Here is a 19947-nt window from a genome sequence, read left to right as displayed (position 1 = left end):
CAACTTGCACCTATTTGAAGACCTTATTAAAAATACAAACAAATTAGTAGCCAAGCAGTGATACAGTTTAAATTAAATCAGGATTAATATATGAATGATAAAATTGCAGAATTTTTTTGGCAACGTAGTTCAAAAAGTATTTATTATTTAAAGTTTTATTGTGTGCACCAGCAAAGACAATACAAATTCAGCATTAATAAAGGGTACAATGAGCATACACTGTAATGCCCCCTACACACGGTCGGACATTGATCGGACACTCCGACAACAAAATCCTAGGATTTTTTCAGACGGATGTTGGCTCAAACTTGTCTTGCATACACACGGTCACACAAAGTTGTCGGAAAATCTGATCATTCTGAACGCGGTGACGTAAAACACGTACATCGGGACTATAAACGGGGCAATAGCCAATAGCTTTCATCTCTTTATTTATTCTGAGCATGCGTGGCACTTTGTGCGTCGGATTTGTGTACACACGATCTGAAATTCCGACAACGGATTTTGTTGTCGGAAAATTTTATAGCCTGCTCTTAAACTTTGTGTGTCGGAAAATCCGATGGAAAATGTGTGATGGAGCCTACACACGGTCGGAATTTCCGACAACAAGGTCCTATCACACATTTTCCATCGGAAAATCTGACCATGTGTACGGGGCATTACACAAAACAGTAATAGAGTAAAAGAATTTGCTAGGTACAAAGCATATAGGGTGATGCCAACATGGCAACAAAGAAACTACATTAGTCTGACATAGAATGCAACAGTGTAAGACACTAAATCACCCAGAGGCTGGTGTACACAAACAAATTTTCCAATAGAAAGAAAAAGGCATTACGTCACAAAAGTTATAAGACAATAAGCCGAGAGCAAGAAGGAAAAGAGAATAAGCATGCTCAATAGGGGAAGATGGGAACTGAACAGGAAAACTTAGGAGGAAGGGGCAGAAAAAAAAGGTGTTGTAGTCTTGTGAGTACCGGAAACCGTGCCAGTAAAACCAGGTTTCATTGAATTGTTCCTCTTTTCGTTTTTTTTTTTTTTTTATCAAAAATTTTTTTATTGACAAAGATAGTAAGTGACTGTACAGTACAATATAAGACACACAGAGTCATCTTAACACAGTCCTTTTGACATAATGTATACACATATGTAGAAATAGGTATAAAAGGCAGTCATCTGTTAAGTAGCAAATATATACAAATTTTATGCAATAACCTAAAACAAAAGAAAGAAAAACTAACAAAACCACCCGAGCTTTTTAATGGGCAACTGCACAGAATGTCAAATTATCTACGCTTGTGTATAGAACATGAGAAATGCCCCAAGCTCAGGCAAACACCACATGAACTTTTGGTGGGTTTAAAATAGCAACAATCTATCCATGACTAACTGTGGAGGAACGAAACTAGGGTTGTCTAGCCAGCTCTGTCAGATGAGGTTAAATTTTTGGACCACATTGCAATGGCGATAAGCCAGTTGTTCTCTAAGTACAGTAGAGTTAACATAAGTAATCCACTGAGCTTTGGTAGGCACGTTGTATGCCATCCAAAATCTAGCTATTAGCTTCCTTGCAAGGTATAATAACCTAGTTACCATGATGTACTGTAGTTACCTTTTGGAGACATTGCAGCATCAATCGCACCCAACAGACACACCAACGGAGTGAGAGGTATAGGTGTTTGAGTTATCGGAGATAATCAGTATAACCTCTGCCCAATATCGTGTAAGTTTCAGGTATCTCTAGATCATGTGTATAAAGTCTCCTCTGTGAACTGTGACTTTTGGACAGAAGAGGGAATCGCTTCAACCCCAATCAAACAGTTTGACAGGCGTACGATAAGTTCTGTGCAAAATGAATAGTTGTGAGAGTTTATGAGAAGCTGATACTGACACAACTGGAAGAGACTCCAGGGCCATATCCCATTGATCACAATCTATATCTCCTATATCAGTAATCCAATGAGCTCTACATTTAAATAAAGCAGCATCCTATATGGTCGATAACAATATTAAATACACTTGTGAGATCAGACCCCTGCGAGTAGTCGCTTGCATAACCTCCTGCAGCAGCGGGGAATGAGATACAGTTAGAGTTAACGTTTGGTTTTGGGTCTGTATCGCATGCCTGAGTTGGAGGTATTGATAAAATTGCTTATGTGTAAGCTGAAATTCTGCACATAAGTGATCATACGCCTCAAGAGTACTACCAGAATATAGTTGACTAAAGAACCAGATCCCCTGTTGCCTCCATAAGGAAAATCCCTGCAGTTTGCATAGTTCCGGATAGTTAAGATTATTCCACAGTGGAGTAATTTCCAGAGGGCTGGAAATGGATAACGCCTCCCTGGTTGCACGCCAGATCTTCCTAAGTAGATTCGCCATTGGGGAGGAAGGGTGGATACTTGAGAGATCCATCTCTGTTGCAATTGGGATGCCAAAAAGTACATCTTGGAGTGTGGAACCGCCAAACCCCCACTATCCTTGCCATATTGTAAGGTATTCAAACTGATATGGGCCTGCCTCTTCTTCCATATAAGATCACGAAATTGGGTATCAACACGCTTGAACCATTTGTTAGAGATCCACATAGGTGAGTTATGGAAGATGTATAGGTGCTGTGGGGCCCAGATCATCTTTATTAGATTAACCTGGCCCACTACTGACAGTGGTAGCCTGCACCAGCCTTGGCATTTAATTAATTGTCTGTCCAATAAAGGAGTTTAATTAAGTGTCAGGTATTCCGACGGATCCGGGGATATCACCATCCCCAGGTATTTAAAGGAACTAACAATAGCAATTTGAGATGCGCCTACGGGAAGGGGTGATACCAGCGGATTAAGGGGCATAATAACAGATTTAGACTAATTTATGGTAAATACAGAAAAAGCACCAAATTTGAAGATAGTTCCCATTATGCCATGTACACACGATCGGAATTTCGGCCCGCAAAAGACCGATGAGAGTTTTTCGTCGGAAAATGCGACCGTGCGTATGCTCCATCGGTCTTTTGCTGGCGGAATTCCAGCCATCAAAAGATTGAGAGCATGCTCTCAATTTTTCGGTCGGGAAAAGTTCCTATCCGAAATTGCGATCATCTGTGGCAATTCCGACGCGCAATATCCCTACGTATGCTCGCAAACAATTTGACGCATGCTCAGAAGCATTGAACTTCATTTTCTTGGCTCGTCGTAGTGTTGTATGTACCGCATTCTTGATGTAATTTCAGCGAACTTTTGCGTTACCGTGTGTATGCAAGGCAAACTTGAGCGGAATCCCGTCTGGAAAAGCCGTCATATCTTTTTCCGACGAGAAAACCGATCGTGTGCACGCGGCATTAGAGTTTGTTAAGAGCCATCAGTATCTCCCAAGTATAGAAGTGCATCGTCCGCATACAGGGATACCTTATCTTCCAAAGGACCCCTATGGAAGCCAAAAATGGCAGGGTTTCCTACAGATCAACATAGCCAGAGGTTCCACTGCCAGTGCAAATAAATGTGGGGACAATGGGCACTCCTGGTGTGTACCTCTATGCAGGGAAAAGGGAGAGGACAGAGAATTATTAATACGGATCCGAGCACGGGGAGCAGAGTAGAGAACTCGCTTCCAATTAACAAAGTTGTCCCCCAATCCAAACTGAGACAGAATTTCCCAGAGATAGGGCAATTCAACACTGTCAATCCTACCTCCAGGATTATTCACCGGCACCTGCAAATTAAGAAGTAGACGTCTTATATTGTCTGCCGTTGATACTATTTTGGTCCCTTATTAAATACATTTTTCCATAAAATTGATTATAGTGGCTACACTCAATGAGATTGTTATATCTCATTTTTTCTTTATGTATACAGTAATATTTAATTTCATGGAAAAAAATACTGTTACACACAGGATGAAGAAGTTATCAGGGAAAAGAAGAAGCACTATGGGGATTCCAAACACTTCTGCCCAGTAGCAATAAAGGACAACTTTATACTACAGCCAGGACTCCAGGATAATGCTGCTTTATACAGAGAGAAGACATACTACTGCTCAAGCCCTGAAGCAAGAAACACATTTCTACAGAATCCTGAGAATTATGTTGTCCATAAAGAACCATTACAAGTAATGCATTTTATATCAAGCTCAGACCCTAATAGTACTTTTGAATACATTTGAACTTATAATACCTTTTTGATTTTATCATGGCATTGTACTAGCTTATCACTTCTCACTGCTTTTTCAGGCTCCACCATTGAGAGTCCTCTTGATTGGAACAGGTGGCACTGGGAAAACAGCTAATGCAAGATGGTTAGCCAACAAGCTAGGTATGTTCCACATCCAGTTTCAAGAACACCTGCAAGAGATCATGCTGTCTAAGCTAGAGAAAAAAGTTGGACCTCACCACGAAGAAGAATCAGTTGAGGAAGACACGACTGATGAAGCCATGTTGCTTTTGTTAGAAAATGGAAACGCGGAGGAAAGTAAAAAGGAGGAGTCAAAGGATTCAAAGGTACTTGCATCTGAACCTGTTAACACAGAAAGCAATGAGATATAGATTGTGAGCACTGCTTCTTTGTTATATTGCTTCAAGTGTATGTAAAGCCAAAACTTTTTTTCATCCTTAAATAAAAAGTTTTTTTGTAAACTTTTTTAAGGGACTTTGGAAGATTTAGAACCTTTTGTCTGTTTTTTTCATGCCCTCTGTGTCCCCACTCAGGATATTGACCTCACTAGTCCTTACTGGTCCTGGTAGTCAATGTCTTCACCGCAGAATGTAGTAGCCACAACTGTTCTGGATGACTGTCTGGGAGGGAAAATCCCTAACTTTGAAGATATCTCTTACTTCCTGCTTTTTCAGAGACTTTTAACTATCTCTAAAGTGTTAATTAATTCTTCCCACTAATGACAAGTATAAGGAGCATTTTTCTCACTAACCTTCACACTAATATATCATGAGTTGCAGATATAGTCATTTTTAGCAGGGGTCTCCTGAGACCACAAAGTTATTTCAAGGGTTCATCTGTATTGAAAAGGTTGAGAAAGGCTGAACTAGAGTCTTCAACATCTGACAATTCCAGGTTTGTTGAATGCTTGCTGCATGGACACACTAATTGCATAGCAGCTGGTGTGGAGTGCCACAGTGGATAGTGGGGAGAGGCAGCCATCCAACACACTCAGGAGTGTCATATGCTGAAGATTGTAGTGCCAGTGTGCGAATTCCTTTTTTATAAATGTATTTTCTAAACTTGCCTCTTTTAAAAGGAAACTATGGTGATTTTAATGTTTATGAATGGTCTATGAATGGTTATGTGTTAATGATGCAAACAATAAGGCTCTCTTTACACTAGTGCTATTTCGGATGCAACTTGAGTAGGACATAGAATCGTATGACAATGAAAACCACATTGTTTTCAACAGTGTCTGTTCACATCAATACAACTCAGAAAGGCACGATTTTAGAAAAAGTTCTTGTTCTACGTTGTTGCTATTCCAGCATGGTTTTGGCCCCATAGAATATGCAAACCACTTTAAAGTAACATCAAAGTAGCATCCAAGTTGCATTACATAAGTGCACTGAAAGTCGGATCAAAATCCGTTTGCAACAGTGTGAACCTAACCTAACAATAAGGAAAGATTTCTAATAAAAATGTGACTATATAACTGTAAAAGAGAAGCTGCTTAGGTTTTAGGGGTAATTATAGTACCTATGTCTGTTTGAGAAAACTATTTCTTGTAAAAACTCAGTAAAGTGCCACAGGGTTTGGAAGTAAGTATACATGGAAAAGAAAAGTGGAAGAAGAAAAAAAAAGAAAAAAGGAATCATTAAACAGAAAAAAAATTCCTTCATGTTCCATAGCCAAAACAGGAAGTGAGAGGAAATCCCTGCAAATTAAGGGAATTCCTTGCCCCCTCCAGGTCACCAGAACTAGTTTCCCCATTGGAAGATTTTCCCTCTATTATTTTTCTAGGGACAACTTAAAGTTTGGGATTTTGTTTTACTTTTTCTTTCAGTGATAATGGTAAACAGGACAAGTGGGGCTGGTGAATCTCTCTAATAGGGATACAGACAGCAATAAAAAACCTGCCAGGAGTTCTAATCACTCTCAATTCTGTCCAAAACTAAAAAAATGTCTTGATCTTAGTTATACTTTAATATGAAAATAGTAATAAGATACTCTCCTAATATAATGCCTTTGTTTGTTGGATGCATAGACGTGCACCACGTGCACTAGAGACAATGATAAGGCAGTGCAGCCTTTCCTCCTGTACCAGGCCGGGTCCATGTCCTATAAGTTCAAAAGGTGGAGCCTGGGCACCTGCTGAGCAGCAGGACTGGCTGTACTTCCTTATTGCAGATACCAATACTCTTGTTTGTTCAAAATTTATTCCTATGAACTGTCACATAGTATCTGAATTGATCTATTACGTAAACATTCCAAAAAATTTAAAAAACAAAGGTCTGCATGCTGATGATGTCATTCAAAGTAGAAAAATGTATTGAACAAAAAGGTTCTCTATGACTAAGCCTGTAATGGTGAAATGTGTCAGCAGGTGCAGTTCTCAGGCAGGGAATCACAGCGTACCTTTTTGATTCAATAAAGTTTTGTACCTCGAATGATGTCATCAGCAATGCACCGTTTTGTTTCTTGCATTGAAGCAGGGGAAAGTTTCCATGGCTAGCACCCTGGTTTCCCTGCAGTTGAAGGGAGTTCTGGAGTGGTGTGGTTTTCTTTTGTGGAAAAAGGAAATAAGTGTGGGAGATAAGAAAAGCAAAAGGAGAGGGGGATAGGGAAATAGAGTGGGGTAGAGGGAATCAGGAGTCTTCACTCACTTTTACTTCAGGGTTAAAGAATAGGGAGTTATGTCTTCAAGATACTATAGAAAAATTTGTCCAAATCTGCGGGTAAGTAGTCGATCACTCACATAGCCCTTAATTTGCAGAATTTAGCCATGTTATGATTCAATGTTGCTGTCATTTTTTCATAAAACACACACATTCAAGTATTTAGGTCCTCATATGAGCATACAGGGGTTGGAAATAAGGACTGGAAAATACTTTGCAATCTTTCCTTGAAAGCATATAAGTAAGTCAATTAAATCAATTTTTGGTGTATCTTCAAACAGTTCCCTTCTATTAGATTGACTCAAAAGTGTGTAAATCAGTCTATATGTAAGGGACCTAAAATATATGATTTTTGGACAGTAAATTAGATGTGTTAAAAGGCGTCTGCTATGTTGCCGGCACAAAACAGTTTGGAAAATAACCAGGGACCATTTTGGAGATATGGGCTAGGACAGTGCCAGCTCATAAAAAGCTTACATCAGTTAGATTCAACAACAGTTGCATTGATATACATTAACAATTAAATGTGGTAGTGTGGTAGACCATTTTCACCATTCAATTTTCATGAGAAAGTTTGGAGCTCAATTCCCGTTTCCATTTGGATACATAAATGAGGATGGGTGGGGTCACACAGATAGAGGATGTCAATAGCATACAGTATAAATGTATGTAATATCATGGTTTAGGACCCTTTCACACTGATGGACCGATCAAGTCCGCCTGTCATTTTTTTGAGGAGGACCCATTTAGACCATCCATTGGAGCAGCAGATGTCAATGGACATGTGTCTGTTGACACCCGCCATCATCATCCGATCCAATTCTGTCCACTAAAATCAGATGGATAGGGATTCGTTCTCTATCCATCTGGTGGATTGGATCAGATGACAGTTGGATGGAAACAGACAGACGGTCTGTTCCCATCCGACAGCCCATAGAGGACAGCGGTCCGTGTCTGCTTTGCATTAGTGAAGCGGACACGGACCTATCATCTGCCTGCTCAGTGGGGAGGGACACCCTGCTGAGCGAGCAGATCCGCTGGCAGACTCTACCGGTGTAAAAGGGGCCTTAGTTGTTTCTAATAATCTTTATTTAACAACAGATACAGTCAGTGTCCATTCATGACACTAAATTTGCAAACCCTGCTGAACATTCTAAAAAGAAAGCCCAACACTGCCAGAATGCCTTTTGGAAATTTTTGCAGACTGATTATTTAGAACATTTTCATATTTGGCATTGAGACGTATGTTCTTACTTTGATTTATTCAGTTGTCTATTTTTAGCACAATAGTTGTAAGAAAGAGTCTTTATAGAACACAGAGCTTGGATTTGTGATGTAGAATGACATTAACCTAATTTAATGTATTTTTTTTATAAAGGAAGAGGTTGTTCTCACAGTAGAGGAGGAGGCCATAAAGTCTTATTTAACTGACAATGAACCCCTACCAACTGAAGTGCTGGATAAAGTTGTAACAGAATGGTGGACCAAGGAACCTTTTCGGTAATTTAATGTTCCACACTAATTCCTTTTTCAAATGTGGAATGCATCTTTATAATTAATTACAAGTATATTAGTAGTTACAGTATGTGCAGCAAAATAACTAGCACAACTATTACACTAAAATTATTGAAACAGAAAAGTAAATATTCCCTGCTGTGCAAGAAACTATTGGCTATACAATGACCACAACAAAAATTCCTATAATAAGTCACTAACCACAAGGTAAATGTAAATCATAGCATGTTTGTGAGCATACCGTATGAAAAAGACAACAACATACAATGATTAAAATCACATAAAACATGGAATAACAATTCTCCTCTTTAAATATATTTAAAACAGGCATTCAATTTTGAGACTGATTACCCATTCTACATACTATATAATGATTGACTAGAAACCAGGGGTGGACTGATAACTCATGGGGTCCCCAAGCAATAGGAGATTATGGGGCCCCCAGGCAATCAGAGATTATGGGGCCACACAGTATACACACACACACAGTATACAATCACACAGTATATACATACATGTACACACCGTATACACAGACAGATGTAAAAAAAACACAGATTTATACATACTGTCCCTGGTTTTACTGAGGCTGGCAACCCTGATGGGGCCCCCTAGTGGCCCAGGGCCCTCGGGCAGTGCCCGAGTGGCTCAATGGTCAGTCCGCCCCTGCTAGAAACACAAGGCCAAACGAGCAGTAATTTGTGAATACACAGGGAGAGGATGCTATAACTCACCGCAGACCTTGTAGCTCATTCATGTCAGCCATAAATGGGCAGTGAAAGGCTTAAGCCGTGTACACACGAGCGGAATGTCTGACAGAAAAAGTCAGACGGAAGCTTTTCTTCGTCTATTCCGATCATGTGTGAGCCTCATCTGACTTTTTTTTTCGAAAATTCTAACGGACCTAGAAATAGAACATGTTCTAAATTTTTCCGACTGAACCAATTCCTATCGGGAAAACCGCTCGTCTGTATGCTGTTCCGACGGACCAAAAACGACGCATGCTCTGAAGCAGGTACGAGACGGAAGCTATTGGCTACTGTCTATTGACCGTCCTTTTTCTAGTCCCGTCGTATGCGCTGTACGTAACCGCGTTCTGGACGGTCGGACTTTGGTTGGACTTTGGGTTGACCGTGTGTAGGCAAGACCGCTTGAATGGAATTCCGTCGGAGAAACCTTTGCAGTTTATTCCGATGGCAAAACCGGTCGTGTGTACGCGGCATTAGTGACCTTGAGAATGACATCAAATCTAAATTTTTCAACCATATGTAAAGGCAAAATTAAAAAAAATCATATGTAGTATACAGTATATCTGCAATAAAAGTACATTACCCCATGTTATGGCCATTTAAAGACCCTGCAAGTACAAAAAAATATCAATTAAACTTCCAAAAATGTGCTCAGCTCCTATGTCCTGTTGTGGGATGACCACACACACAGCTTTTTTGTAGACTGAGTGTTGTCAGTTCTCCCAGTTGTGTTTTGCTAAACTACTACTATTCAGTTACTCCCACTCTTCCATCTCCACAACATAAAGGTTAATTATTCAGTAATCCAAGATAAGAGCTAGGAGGACTCAGTGCACACAGGCCAGCTCTGCAATTCTGACAAGTTTAATTGTTTTTTTTTTTTTCTTGCACTCATCAAACAGATAAAACAATTAAAATGAGAGAAGAGAAAAGAAGATACATTAAAGCAGTATTAAACTCCAAACCAAAAATTAACATGTCACTTACCAATCCTTAGATGTGGTGGCTGCATTGGTTTTCTTTTTTATGCTTTTTTCCCTCTGTTTTCACCTGGTGATCCAGCCAGTTACACACTTTCTGCTTTAGAGTCCCCCCCCCTCCCGCACTCTGGATGAAGGAGCAACAGGGACACCTTTGGGCAGCAGCATTGTCAGTCAAGGGGAAGGGGAGTGTTAGATGCACTAGCAGGTTTACTGTAGATACATTAAGAAATTGAAGCCAAACTCCAGCTCACACATTTAAAGCAAATATAGAAACAGTTTTTTTTCTTTTAGGATGAAAGTTTTACATAAATACTGTAAATAAAAGCTGTCCATTGTAAGCACCCTGTCAGTGTTACATGGCTTGTCTCAACCCCCTAACTGCTACATCTGCAGAACAACTTGTTCTGTTGAAAACAACAGACGTACTGGCCAGATCACCAGGTAAAAATAAAAGAAATTCTAAAAAAGAAAACTAATGCAACTGCCACATATATAAATTGGTAATAATAAATAATAAATTGGCTGTATTATAATAAATGTTTGCTTTTGGGTTTAATACTAATTTATTTGTTAGTGTTTACATACATTTTAATGCTCAAACTTGACTTGAGAAAAGAAACGGCAATAGATGCTACCATTCAGTCAAAATGAAAATAGTAATAAGATACTCTCCTACTATAATGCCTATATTTTTTAGGTGCCTTTCGTGTTTCTTTTCAGTTAGAGCTGTTATTGTATGTAAACATTCCAAAAATCTAGAAACTTACACATGGGGTGGCTCCGTTGCAGTCCGCCTGCTCAGCGGGGAATCTGCCTGCTGATCCCCACTGAGCAGGCCGATGGCTGGTCTGTGTCCGCTCCGCTTATACAGAGCAGACACAGACTGCTCTCCTCTACAGGCGGTCGGATGTAAGCGGAATGCCTGTCCGTTTACACCAGACTGCCATCCGATCTGCCAGATGGCTGGAGAACGGATCCCCATCCGTCTGTTTTTAGCACACAGGATAGGATCGGATGTTGGCAGTTGCCAACGGACACATATCTGTTGACTCCTGCCACTCCATAGAGAAGACTGAAGGGCCCGATCGGGTCTGCTGAAAAACTGACAGGCAGACCTGATCAGTCCGCTAGTGTGAAAGAGGCTTAAGGGCTGCACGCTGATGGATTAATTCAAAGTAGAAATCTTTTTTAAACAAAAAGGTCCTTTATGACTAAGCCTGTAATGGTGAAACATGCCAGAGTGGAGTGGTTGTAAGGAGGGGAATCACAGTGTACCTTTTTAAATCAATAAGGGTTTCTATATTGAATGATGTCATTAGCATGTGGCCCTGCATGCCACAAAGCAGGGGTAGGCTCACATGGACAGCACCCTGTTTCACCTTCAGCTGAGGGGGCTTGTGGAGTTTGGAGTCATATGGTTTTCTTTCTATTCCACTAACCATTCCAACAATCAAGTTTGAACTTGTGAGTTTTCATCTGATTCTTGTCAAAGAAAAAAGTTCATAATGACCTTTGTAGCTGCAGGCACTATGAAACAATTCATCAAAGTTCACAACAGTAGCACTAAATTCACTTAGCTATCTCAACTCACTCTGCCCCCTCCAGCCCCCCTCCAGCAGTGATTTGCAGCCTTCTTTAGTGTAGTCCAGTGCTGGACTTTGGTTATTCTACTGAAAACTGAGGACAAATTGTTCCACAGTGGCTACGGCTACTTAGGTCAGTAGGTAGGCTTATTTCCTACATGTTAAAAATATGTACAGTAAATACTTGAACATCCATATCTATATCTTGGCCACAGGTTTATGGTAAATTCAGCTTTGTTGTGTCATGTTATGTTAACATTTACATGCCACTGTTGGTTGGTTTTGGAGTTGGTTGGAGTTAGTTTTGGTATTTCCCTTTCTTTTTTTAGGTGCACTGGATTCATCCTGGATGGGTTCCCTAGCAATGTAGAAGAGGTTCAGTACATAGGAGAACGGGGCTTCTTCACAGACATTGCTGTATTTCTGGAAGCAGATGAGAGTGACATCTGTGACCGACTGTTGCCTCCTCGGCTAGCTAAATGGCAAGAGCGAAGAAGAAGAAAAGAAGACCGCAAACGGAAGTTGACTGAGATGAAGAAGAAAATAAGGGTACCTTCTGAGTGTCAAGTTTTAAAGAAAAATTGATGTTGTTTAAAACCTATTTGCGCTATCTATATATCTCCTCAAAATAACAATAATGTAGTTAAAGCGGAACTTCAGTCATTTTCTCATCTTTCCATCTATTACATCTTCTGCCCTTGTTGTTTTAACTTTGGATAGTAAAACATATTTTTTCTGCCAGTAAATACCTTATACAGCCCACTTCCTGTTTCTTGTCTGGTAAAAAGGCCTAGGCTTGTGACATCATGCACAGCTCTCTCTCTCTCACTCTTGTGAGAGTTTGCCAGGAAGGGAGAGGGGATGAGTCATAAGAGGGACAATGAGAGCTGTAGAGCTGGAGGTTGTGACGAACGCGGGTGTCAGATCCCTGCCCTCCTCGCTAACTTGCAACGAAGGACTGGCCAACCTCACACCACGCTGTCACTTACATAACAATGCCACTCTCAGCTGCGCCCAGCACAAAGATTTTCCAGCTTGCGGGACCACAATCTAGGTGCAAGCAGCCTGAGAGTGATTGTCACTGGGCTAATTACACAATTAACCCTTTCACTGCCACCACCCCCGTTTAAAAGACCGAGCCGGGGGAGACTCGTAATTTTAGCAATACCAATTATAATTTTAGAATAAGCGTCTGCCACACACACTGCCACCACAGACAGGTTTGCTCAGAGTCTTACTCCACAACAGTAGCGCCCTTCAAGAGGCAGGTTCGTTTATAGCTTACATTAAGAGCTTTAGAGACAAGGTTAACACTTTTCAACATAAGAGTTTATTATGAAAAGGTCAAAGTTGATGCAAATAAAATATTTACAGAAAAAAGATGTTTCAAAAGATAAAGACAATATACAGCCACAAAGCAATAAGGTAGAATTGGGAAGGAAGAATACTTGCAATTAATGTCCGAGGGTTGATCAGAGTTCGATCGATGAGCTAGGTAATCGGTTCTCGACTTGGCAGATGTTTCTTCTTGGATGGTAAAAGGAGAACTGCCCATTGTCTTGGCATCTCCTCTTTTCTGTCAAATCAAAGGGGGTGTTGACAGTGACCAGTAACCAATCGTCTGGTCATCTTGTTTTAGGGGTTGGTTGCTGGGAGGTGTCTACACTCATGACCACGTCCCAGGTAGATTTTGTAATACATATTCATATATCTGCATCTATAGTGTTTACAGACTCCAAATATCCATATTATTATTCAACTTGAGATTTCCTTCAAAACAAGTCTAAACATGCCATATCTATAACGTATAGCCTGCTTTGGAGGAATAAGTGGTCCCAGGGGTTTCCCATATGACCTGACATAGGGGTGTCTGGACTTGAAACGTTCCATATTATCTGAGGAAACTAAATATGTCCAGATTATGGCTGTGCTATTACTAAGTCAGAAGTTATGAAACATGCTGAAATTTCATACTTATTCTACTGAAGTGTATTCAGACAATTTACGACCGAGGCCTGTTAGGTCTCTGAATGGGGAGGGTGACAGTTTTACGACAGGCCTGACACTGCCCTTACAACAAATGTTTTCTACTGACCTAACCTGGTTCTGTTTTCTCTGTTGAGATAACCTTTTCTGTTGAACTTAAAAAGCTTTGAATTCCTAAGACGAGGAAGGAGGGAGTTCAGAGATTTCTGTAAGGTTACATGGTTAGCCAAACTGTCATGGCTACTTCCACACAAGATGGCAGCTAGCTACAGCTTTTCATGTCCTGTACGTGATATCGTTACACCTCCCCCCTTAGGTGGTTGCATGGGAGGGAACTACAATTTCCCTCCTGACGCAACCGACTCCTGCGGGCTCGGCTTGTCGTGACAGCCCATCAGCATTGCCATGGGTGTTGCCTTTCTTATGCTGGATGGTGAAATCGTATTGCTGAAGAATTAGGCTCCACCGAAGTAGTTTGCCATTCTCCCCAGCAACACGATTTAGCCAGCTCAAGGGATTGTGATCCGTGATCACAGTGAAGTGCCGTCCATAAAGGTATGTTTGTAACTTCTGGAGAGCCCACACGATCGCAAGACACTCCTTTTCGATCGTGGCATATGCTACTTCCCTGGGAAGCGGCTTCCTGCTCAGGTAGAGGATGGGATGCTCCTCTCCGGCCTCGTCCACCTGGCTCAGTACTGCACCCAATCCAAAGGCAGAGGCATTCGTCTGCACAAGGAAACGGCGGGTGAAGTCTGGAGCCTGCAGCACAGGTGCGCTGGCCAGCGCATCCTTCAAGGCCTGAAATGCCTGCTCACATTCTGGTGTCCAAGACACCACCTTGGGCAGTTTCTTTTTGGTTAGGTCAGTCAGAGGTTTGGCCAGGCTACTATAGTTACATACAAATTTCCTATAGTAGCCAGCGGTCCCCAAGAAAGACATAACCTGCTTTTTGGTTTGAGGGGTAGGCCAGGCCAGGATGGCCTCAACCTTCCCTGTCTCGGGTTTCAGGGTACCTCCTCCTACCTGGTGTCCCAAGTACTGCACATCAGTCATGCCAATCTGACACTTACTGGGTTTTACAGTCAGATTGGCAGCTGTCAGTTGGTCCAGGACCTGTGACAGGTGCACCAGGTGTTCTTCCCAGGTAGGGCTGAACACGGCGATGTCATCCAGGTAGGCTACGGCAAAGGTTTCCAGCCCCTCCAGTAAGTCATTCATGACTCTCTGGAAGGTAGCTGGGGCATTCTTCATCCCAAACGGCATGACGGTAAACTCGAACAATCCGAATGGGGTGATGAAGGCCGACTTTTCCCGAGCCTCAGGGGCCAGAGGAATTTGCCAGTACCCCCTGCTCAGATCCATGATTGTTATATAACGGGCGGCCGCCAGCCTATCTAACAACTCATCAATCCGGGGCATGGGGTAGGCATCTGCAGTAGTGATGGCATTCAGCTTCCGGTAGTCCACACAGAACCTGGTCATCTGGTCCTTTTTGGGGACCAAGACTACCAGTGGCGCCCAGACTGTCCAAGCTCCCTGAATGACCCATAACTGCATCATTTCCTCAGTCTCCTTTGCCCCGCCTGTCTGCGCCTCCTGCAAGGCAAGGTGGGCTGCAAGGGTGAGGGGAGGATACACCCGGTCGCCCACCTTGTGGACGCCATGGGGTGCCCTCCCAGGGTTTCCCATGACCCAAACACGGCATGCTGTAAGCACTGCCAGCATCATGGGTGCCTGGAGTGGAAGGAAAGGTGAGTGGGACTGAAGGCCTAAGCCCACTCCCTGAGTGTCAGCTATCACTTCTACCAGGGCACCTAACTCTTTCCGTTCAGGTATACAGTCTCTGCCAATGACAGGCGCTGTGCTGGGACATTGTGTGAACATCAAGTTAGGCCACAAACCATTGTGTTTCACTCCAACCCTGGCCTTCCTGATTTCACCTGGACCTTCACAGACCATATCAGGTGACACCTTCAACACATTCCCCTTAGGCTGACTGGACACAGTGAGCAACTGTTTAACCCTTTCAGTCTCCAGGCCTCCTGCCTGTAGACCAGTACAGCCTCTCTGGCCACTGTCCCTATCATGCTTTTGTTTATTTTTCTCAGCAGGGGAGCTAACAGCTGGCCTGCTGAACACTGCAAAGCCTTTGTCTCTCAGCAGTGCTGGCTGAGGCGTGGGACTACAAGTACCAACCAGCCGTCCTGTGACACACAAGGACAACTGCTGGGGTGTAGTCAAGGCAGAATACTCTGGGTCAGAGTCAGGAATGGGGCCACCTGGGCCACTCCTGGGCTCTGCCGCCAGAGACTCTATCTTCTCCACCCTCCCAGCATTGTGGGTGACCTCCAACAACGACATAACATCATTACATTCAGTAATTACATTCTTAACATCAGCTACACAAGCATTTGATATTGGCACATGCAAGGGGGCCTCCTCTCCTTCTGTAGGTGAAGAAGACCCCTGAACCTCCACTCCACCCTCCCCCTCCCTCTGTCCATCCACAGGTTGCCCAGATATTACCCCAACATCTGTAAACAGTACCTTGGTAGGTCCAGAGAGTTCCGTGGGAGCATCCTGGGTGCTTTTAGCAGGGGCATAGTAAGAAACAAGGGTACCTAAATCAGCACCCAACAACACCGCAGTGGGGATCTCCTCCGAGACTCCCACTTCTCTCATCCCACTTCCGGCACCCCAATCAATGAAAACATAGGCACGGGGTACTCGTGAGCGGGTTCCCCCGACTCCGATGAGGGTAAAAAACTTTCCAGGGATGATGTCCCTTCTTTCTATCACCTCTGGTCTGACCAAAGTGACTTCAGCTCCTGTGTCCCGGAAACCAGTAACGATCCGGTGGCCCACGGTGACTGGCTGCAAGTTGGCGGTGGTTACCCGAGTTTTCCTGCGGATGAACAGCACGGAAGAAGGGTTGCTGGCCGGATGGTCAGGTGATGTCATCTTCTTCTGCTCAGGGCACTGCGTCCTGAGATGTCCGGCCTCCCCACAGTTGTAGCACTTGCGTTTGTCAGTTAGGAAGGCCTTGGCTCCAGAAGCTGCAGGTTCCGGCTGCTGAGGAACTTGGTTGGTAGGCAGAGGAGGGGTTGCCGTGTGCGATTTCCCTCCTTTCCAGCCATTCAGAGGAGCCTTGCGATGGTCAGATACCCGAGAGTGGATATAGGTATCTGCCAGTTCTGCTGCTGCTTTGGCAGAGGTTGGCTTTCGCTCCAGCACAAACTGTCTGACGTCTGTAGGACAGATGTGCAAAAGTTGATCTTCAATCATAAGATCTTCCAGGGATTCAAAAGAATCGGCTTTCAAGCCTTTAGTCCACTGCCGGAATGTGGTGCGTAAGCGACCTACCACATCCATGTATGAGTCCCCAGGCCCCTTTTGCAAGGACCTAAAACGCTTCCGGTACACTTCCGGGGTTAGCTGAAACTTTTGGATGATTGCAGCTTTTAGGGCCTCATAATCGTCGCACTGCTCTTCTGACAGTTCGACATAAGCATCCAGGGCCTTGCCTCGTAGCCCTGGCGTCAGGTACCGGGCCCATTGTGCTGGGGGCAGATGGTACTGACAGCAAGTTTTTTCAAACGACAGTAGATACACGTCAATGTCACTGTCCTTTTCCATAACTGGAAATTTGGCTGCTGGGATCACTGGCAGAGAGGCATCCCTGTGCTCTAGGGATCCGAGGTTCTGAGCCTGTCGCTGCTGCTGGAGCCTAGCCATCTCCAATTCATGCCGACGATCAGCCTCCCTCTCAGCCTGGCGTTCTGCCGCCTCTCGCTCAGCCCTGCGCTCTTCTCGCTCAGCCTGGCGTTCCAGAAACTGCAGGTACACCACAGGATCCGTCTCCCTGAGGTTTTGTAGAGTTACTTGCATTTGAGGAGAGTCTATGATGGTTTCAGGCAATCTAATGCTGGCCTGCTCTTGTGATGGCTTAGAGGTAACAATCCGTGGTATTCCAGTGTCAGTCTCTGCTTGCCCATCTGGTGAGGCTGCCTCTGAACCACTGGGCTCTGGAGTAGCGGAAACCCTTTCTGGTCCAGTTTCCCCCAGGTTCTGGTCTGCACGGATATCAAACTCCTGTAAGGCATGTATCAAGCCTTCACGATTTTTGCCACCGACGTCAATTCCTCTTTCTGCGCACTCAACAGTCAGTTCATTCTTGCTCATCTTTTTATATGCTGATAACCCAGACATGTTGCAAGCAGAAAGGATAGAACAGAAAGAAGAGATAGGAAGAAGGTGTAGGAAGTAGCTGTTGCTGTATGTCTCTCTTGAAAAAATAAAAATCAAAAAATATGCACCAGCTTGTCTCTAAGGACTGTTTCCACAAAGGTTACAATCCTTCAGTGCAGAGCTAATTCCTAACAATGCACTGAATGCTCTTAATGCGAAACTATCCCGCTACGCTGCCAGCCAATATGTGACGAACGCGGGTGTCAGATCCCTGCCCTCCTCGCTAACTTGCAACGAAGTTCTGGCCAACCTCACACCAAGCTGTCACTTACGTAACAATGCCACTCTCAGCTGCGCCCAGCACAAAGATTTTCCAGCTTGCGGGACCACAATCTAGGTGCAAGCAGCCTGAGAGTGATTGTCACTGGGCTAATTACACAATTAACCCTTTCACTGCCACCACCCCCGTTTAAAAGACCGAGCCGGGGGAGACTCGTAATTTTAGCAATACCAATTATAATTTTAGAATAAGCGTCTGCCACACACACTGCCACCACAGACAGGTTTGCTCAGAGTCTTACTCCACAACAGTAGCGCCCTTCAAGAGGCAGATTTACAGAAAAAAGATGTTTCAAAAGATAAAGACAATATACAGCCACAAAGCAATAAGGTAGAATTGGGAAGGAAGAATACTTGCAATTAATGTCCGAGGGTTGATCAGAGTTCGATCGATGAGCTAGGTAATCGGTTCTCGACTTGGCAGATGTTTCTTCTTGGATGGTAAAAGGAGAACTGCCCATTGTCTTGGCATCTCCTCTTTTCTGTCAAATCAAAGGGGGTGTTGACAGTGACCAGTAACCAATCGTCTGGTCATCTTGTTTTAGGGGTTGGTTGCTGGGAGGTGTCTACACTCATGACCACGTCCCAGGTAGATTTTGTAATACATATTCATATATCTGCATCTATAGTGTTTACAGACTCCAAATATCCATATTATTATTCAACTTGAGATTTCCTTCAAAACAAGTCTAAACATGCCATATCTATAACGTATAGCCTGCTTTGGAGGAATAAGTGGTCCCAGGGGTTTCCCATATGACCTGACATAGGGGTGTCTGGACTTGAAACGTTCCATATTATCTGAGGAAACTAAATATGTCCAGATTATGGCTGTGCTATTACTAAGTCAGAAGGTATGAAACATGCTGAAATTTCATACTTATTCTACTGAAGTGTATTCAGACAATTTACGACCGAGGCCTTTTAGGTCTCTGAATGGGGAGGGTGACAATTTTACGACAGGCCTGACACTGCCCTTACAACAAATGTTTTCTACTGACCTAACCTGGTTCTGTTTTCTCTGTTGAGATAACCTTTTCTGTTGAACTTAAAAAGCTTTGAATTCCTAAGACGAGGAAGGAGGGAGTTCAGAGATTTCTGTAAGGTTACATGGTTAGCCAAACTGTCATGGCTACTTCCACACAAGATGGCAGCTAGCTACAGCTTTTCATGTCCCGTACGTGATATCGTTACAGAGGTGTGCCTCTGTTTGTCTGTGTAAATCCAGAAATCTAATAGGCACCAGCTTCAGCTGCCCACAGTTAAAATGGATGCAGCCAGACTTAGTGGAGGGCGATTTCTGCAGCATATTTGGCAAGTACAGAATCACAGTATATATAAAATAATATGCAAAGTGGTTGGAGGGAAGCTTCAGAATGGCAAAGATGTTTTATTACAAATGATGTGAGCAGGCTGTAGTTCCTCTTTAACATGTTTTATGTTGAAATGTTTTGTTTTTTATTGAGAGCAATAGCTGCAAGGAAAACTGTAATTGATCTTAGTTATTGCTCTTTTTTTTTTGATTACAAGTTTTCACTTTGACCTTTTATATAATTTTTATATTACTTGCATCAAATCTTTATTTTAGAAATACACATTTAGTATGTGGTACTTTTATTATACATTATTTGCAGTGCACCTGAGCTTTCTAATATAAAAAAAAACCTACAATGTTGCTTATATGGCCCCGTATCGATTTGCAGACAATCAAAAAATGAGCAGGCAGAGGCGGAGAGGGGGCTGTGTCCTTTCTCTGACTCATTATGTTGTGTGTATCT

General features: G+C 43.0%; 2 protein-coding genes across 2 annotated transcripts in view; one reads left to right on the top strand and one right to left on the bottom strand.

Annotated features, from left to right (window-relative positions):
- Positions 1 to 19947, top strand: part of AK9 (adenylate kinase 9) — a 162697-nt gene that overhangs the window by 91644 nt on the left and 51106 nt on the right. Inside the window, 4 exon segments of the mRNA XM_073627060.1 lie at positions 3889 to 4101; positions 4223 to 4489; positions 8202 to 8323; positions 11983 to 12202. Of these exon segments, the coding sequence (XP_073483161.1) occupies positions 3889 to 4101; positions 4223 to 4489; positions 8202 to 8323; positions 11983 to 12202 (822 nt within the window).
- LOC141140505 (uncharacterized) lies at positions 15199 to 17835 on the bottom strand. The gene is made up of 2 exons (XM_073627777.1): positions 15665 to 17835; positions 15199 to 15255 (listed from the first exon to the last, which is right to left on the bottom strand). Exons 1-2 carry the CDS (start codon positions 17822 to 17824, stop codon positions 15199 to 15201), a joined length of 2217 nt encoding a protein of 738 aa, XP_073483878.1. The 5' UTR covers positions 17825 to 17835.

The sequence above is a fragment of the Aquarana catesbeiana genome, linkage group LG04, assembly GCF_042186555.1.
Source record: "Aquarana catesbeiana isolate 2022-GZ linkage group LG04, ASM4218655v1, whole genome shotgun sequence".
Taxonomy (NCBI): domain Eukaryota; kingdom Metazoa; phylum Chordata; class Amphibia; order Anura; family Ranidae; genus Aquarana; species Aquarana catesbeiana.
Note: the sequence above shows the minus strand (reverse complement) of the source record. Positions and strands in the feature narration are given on the sequence as shown.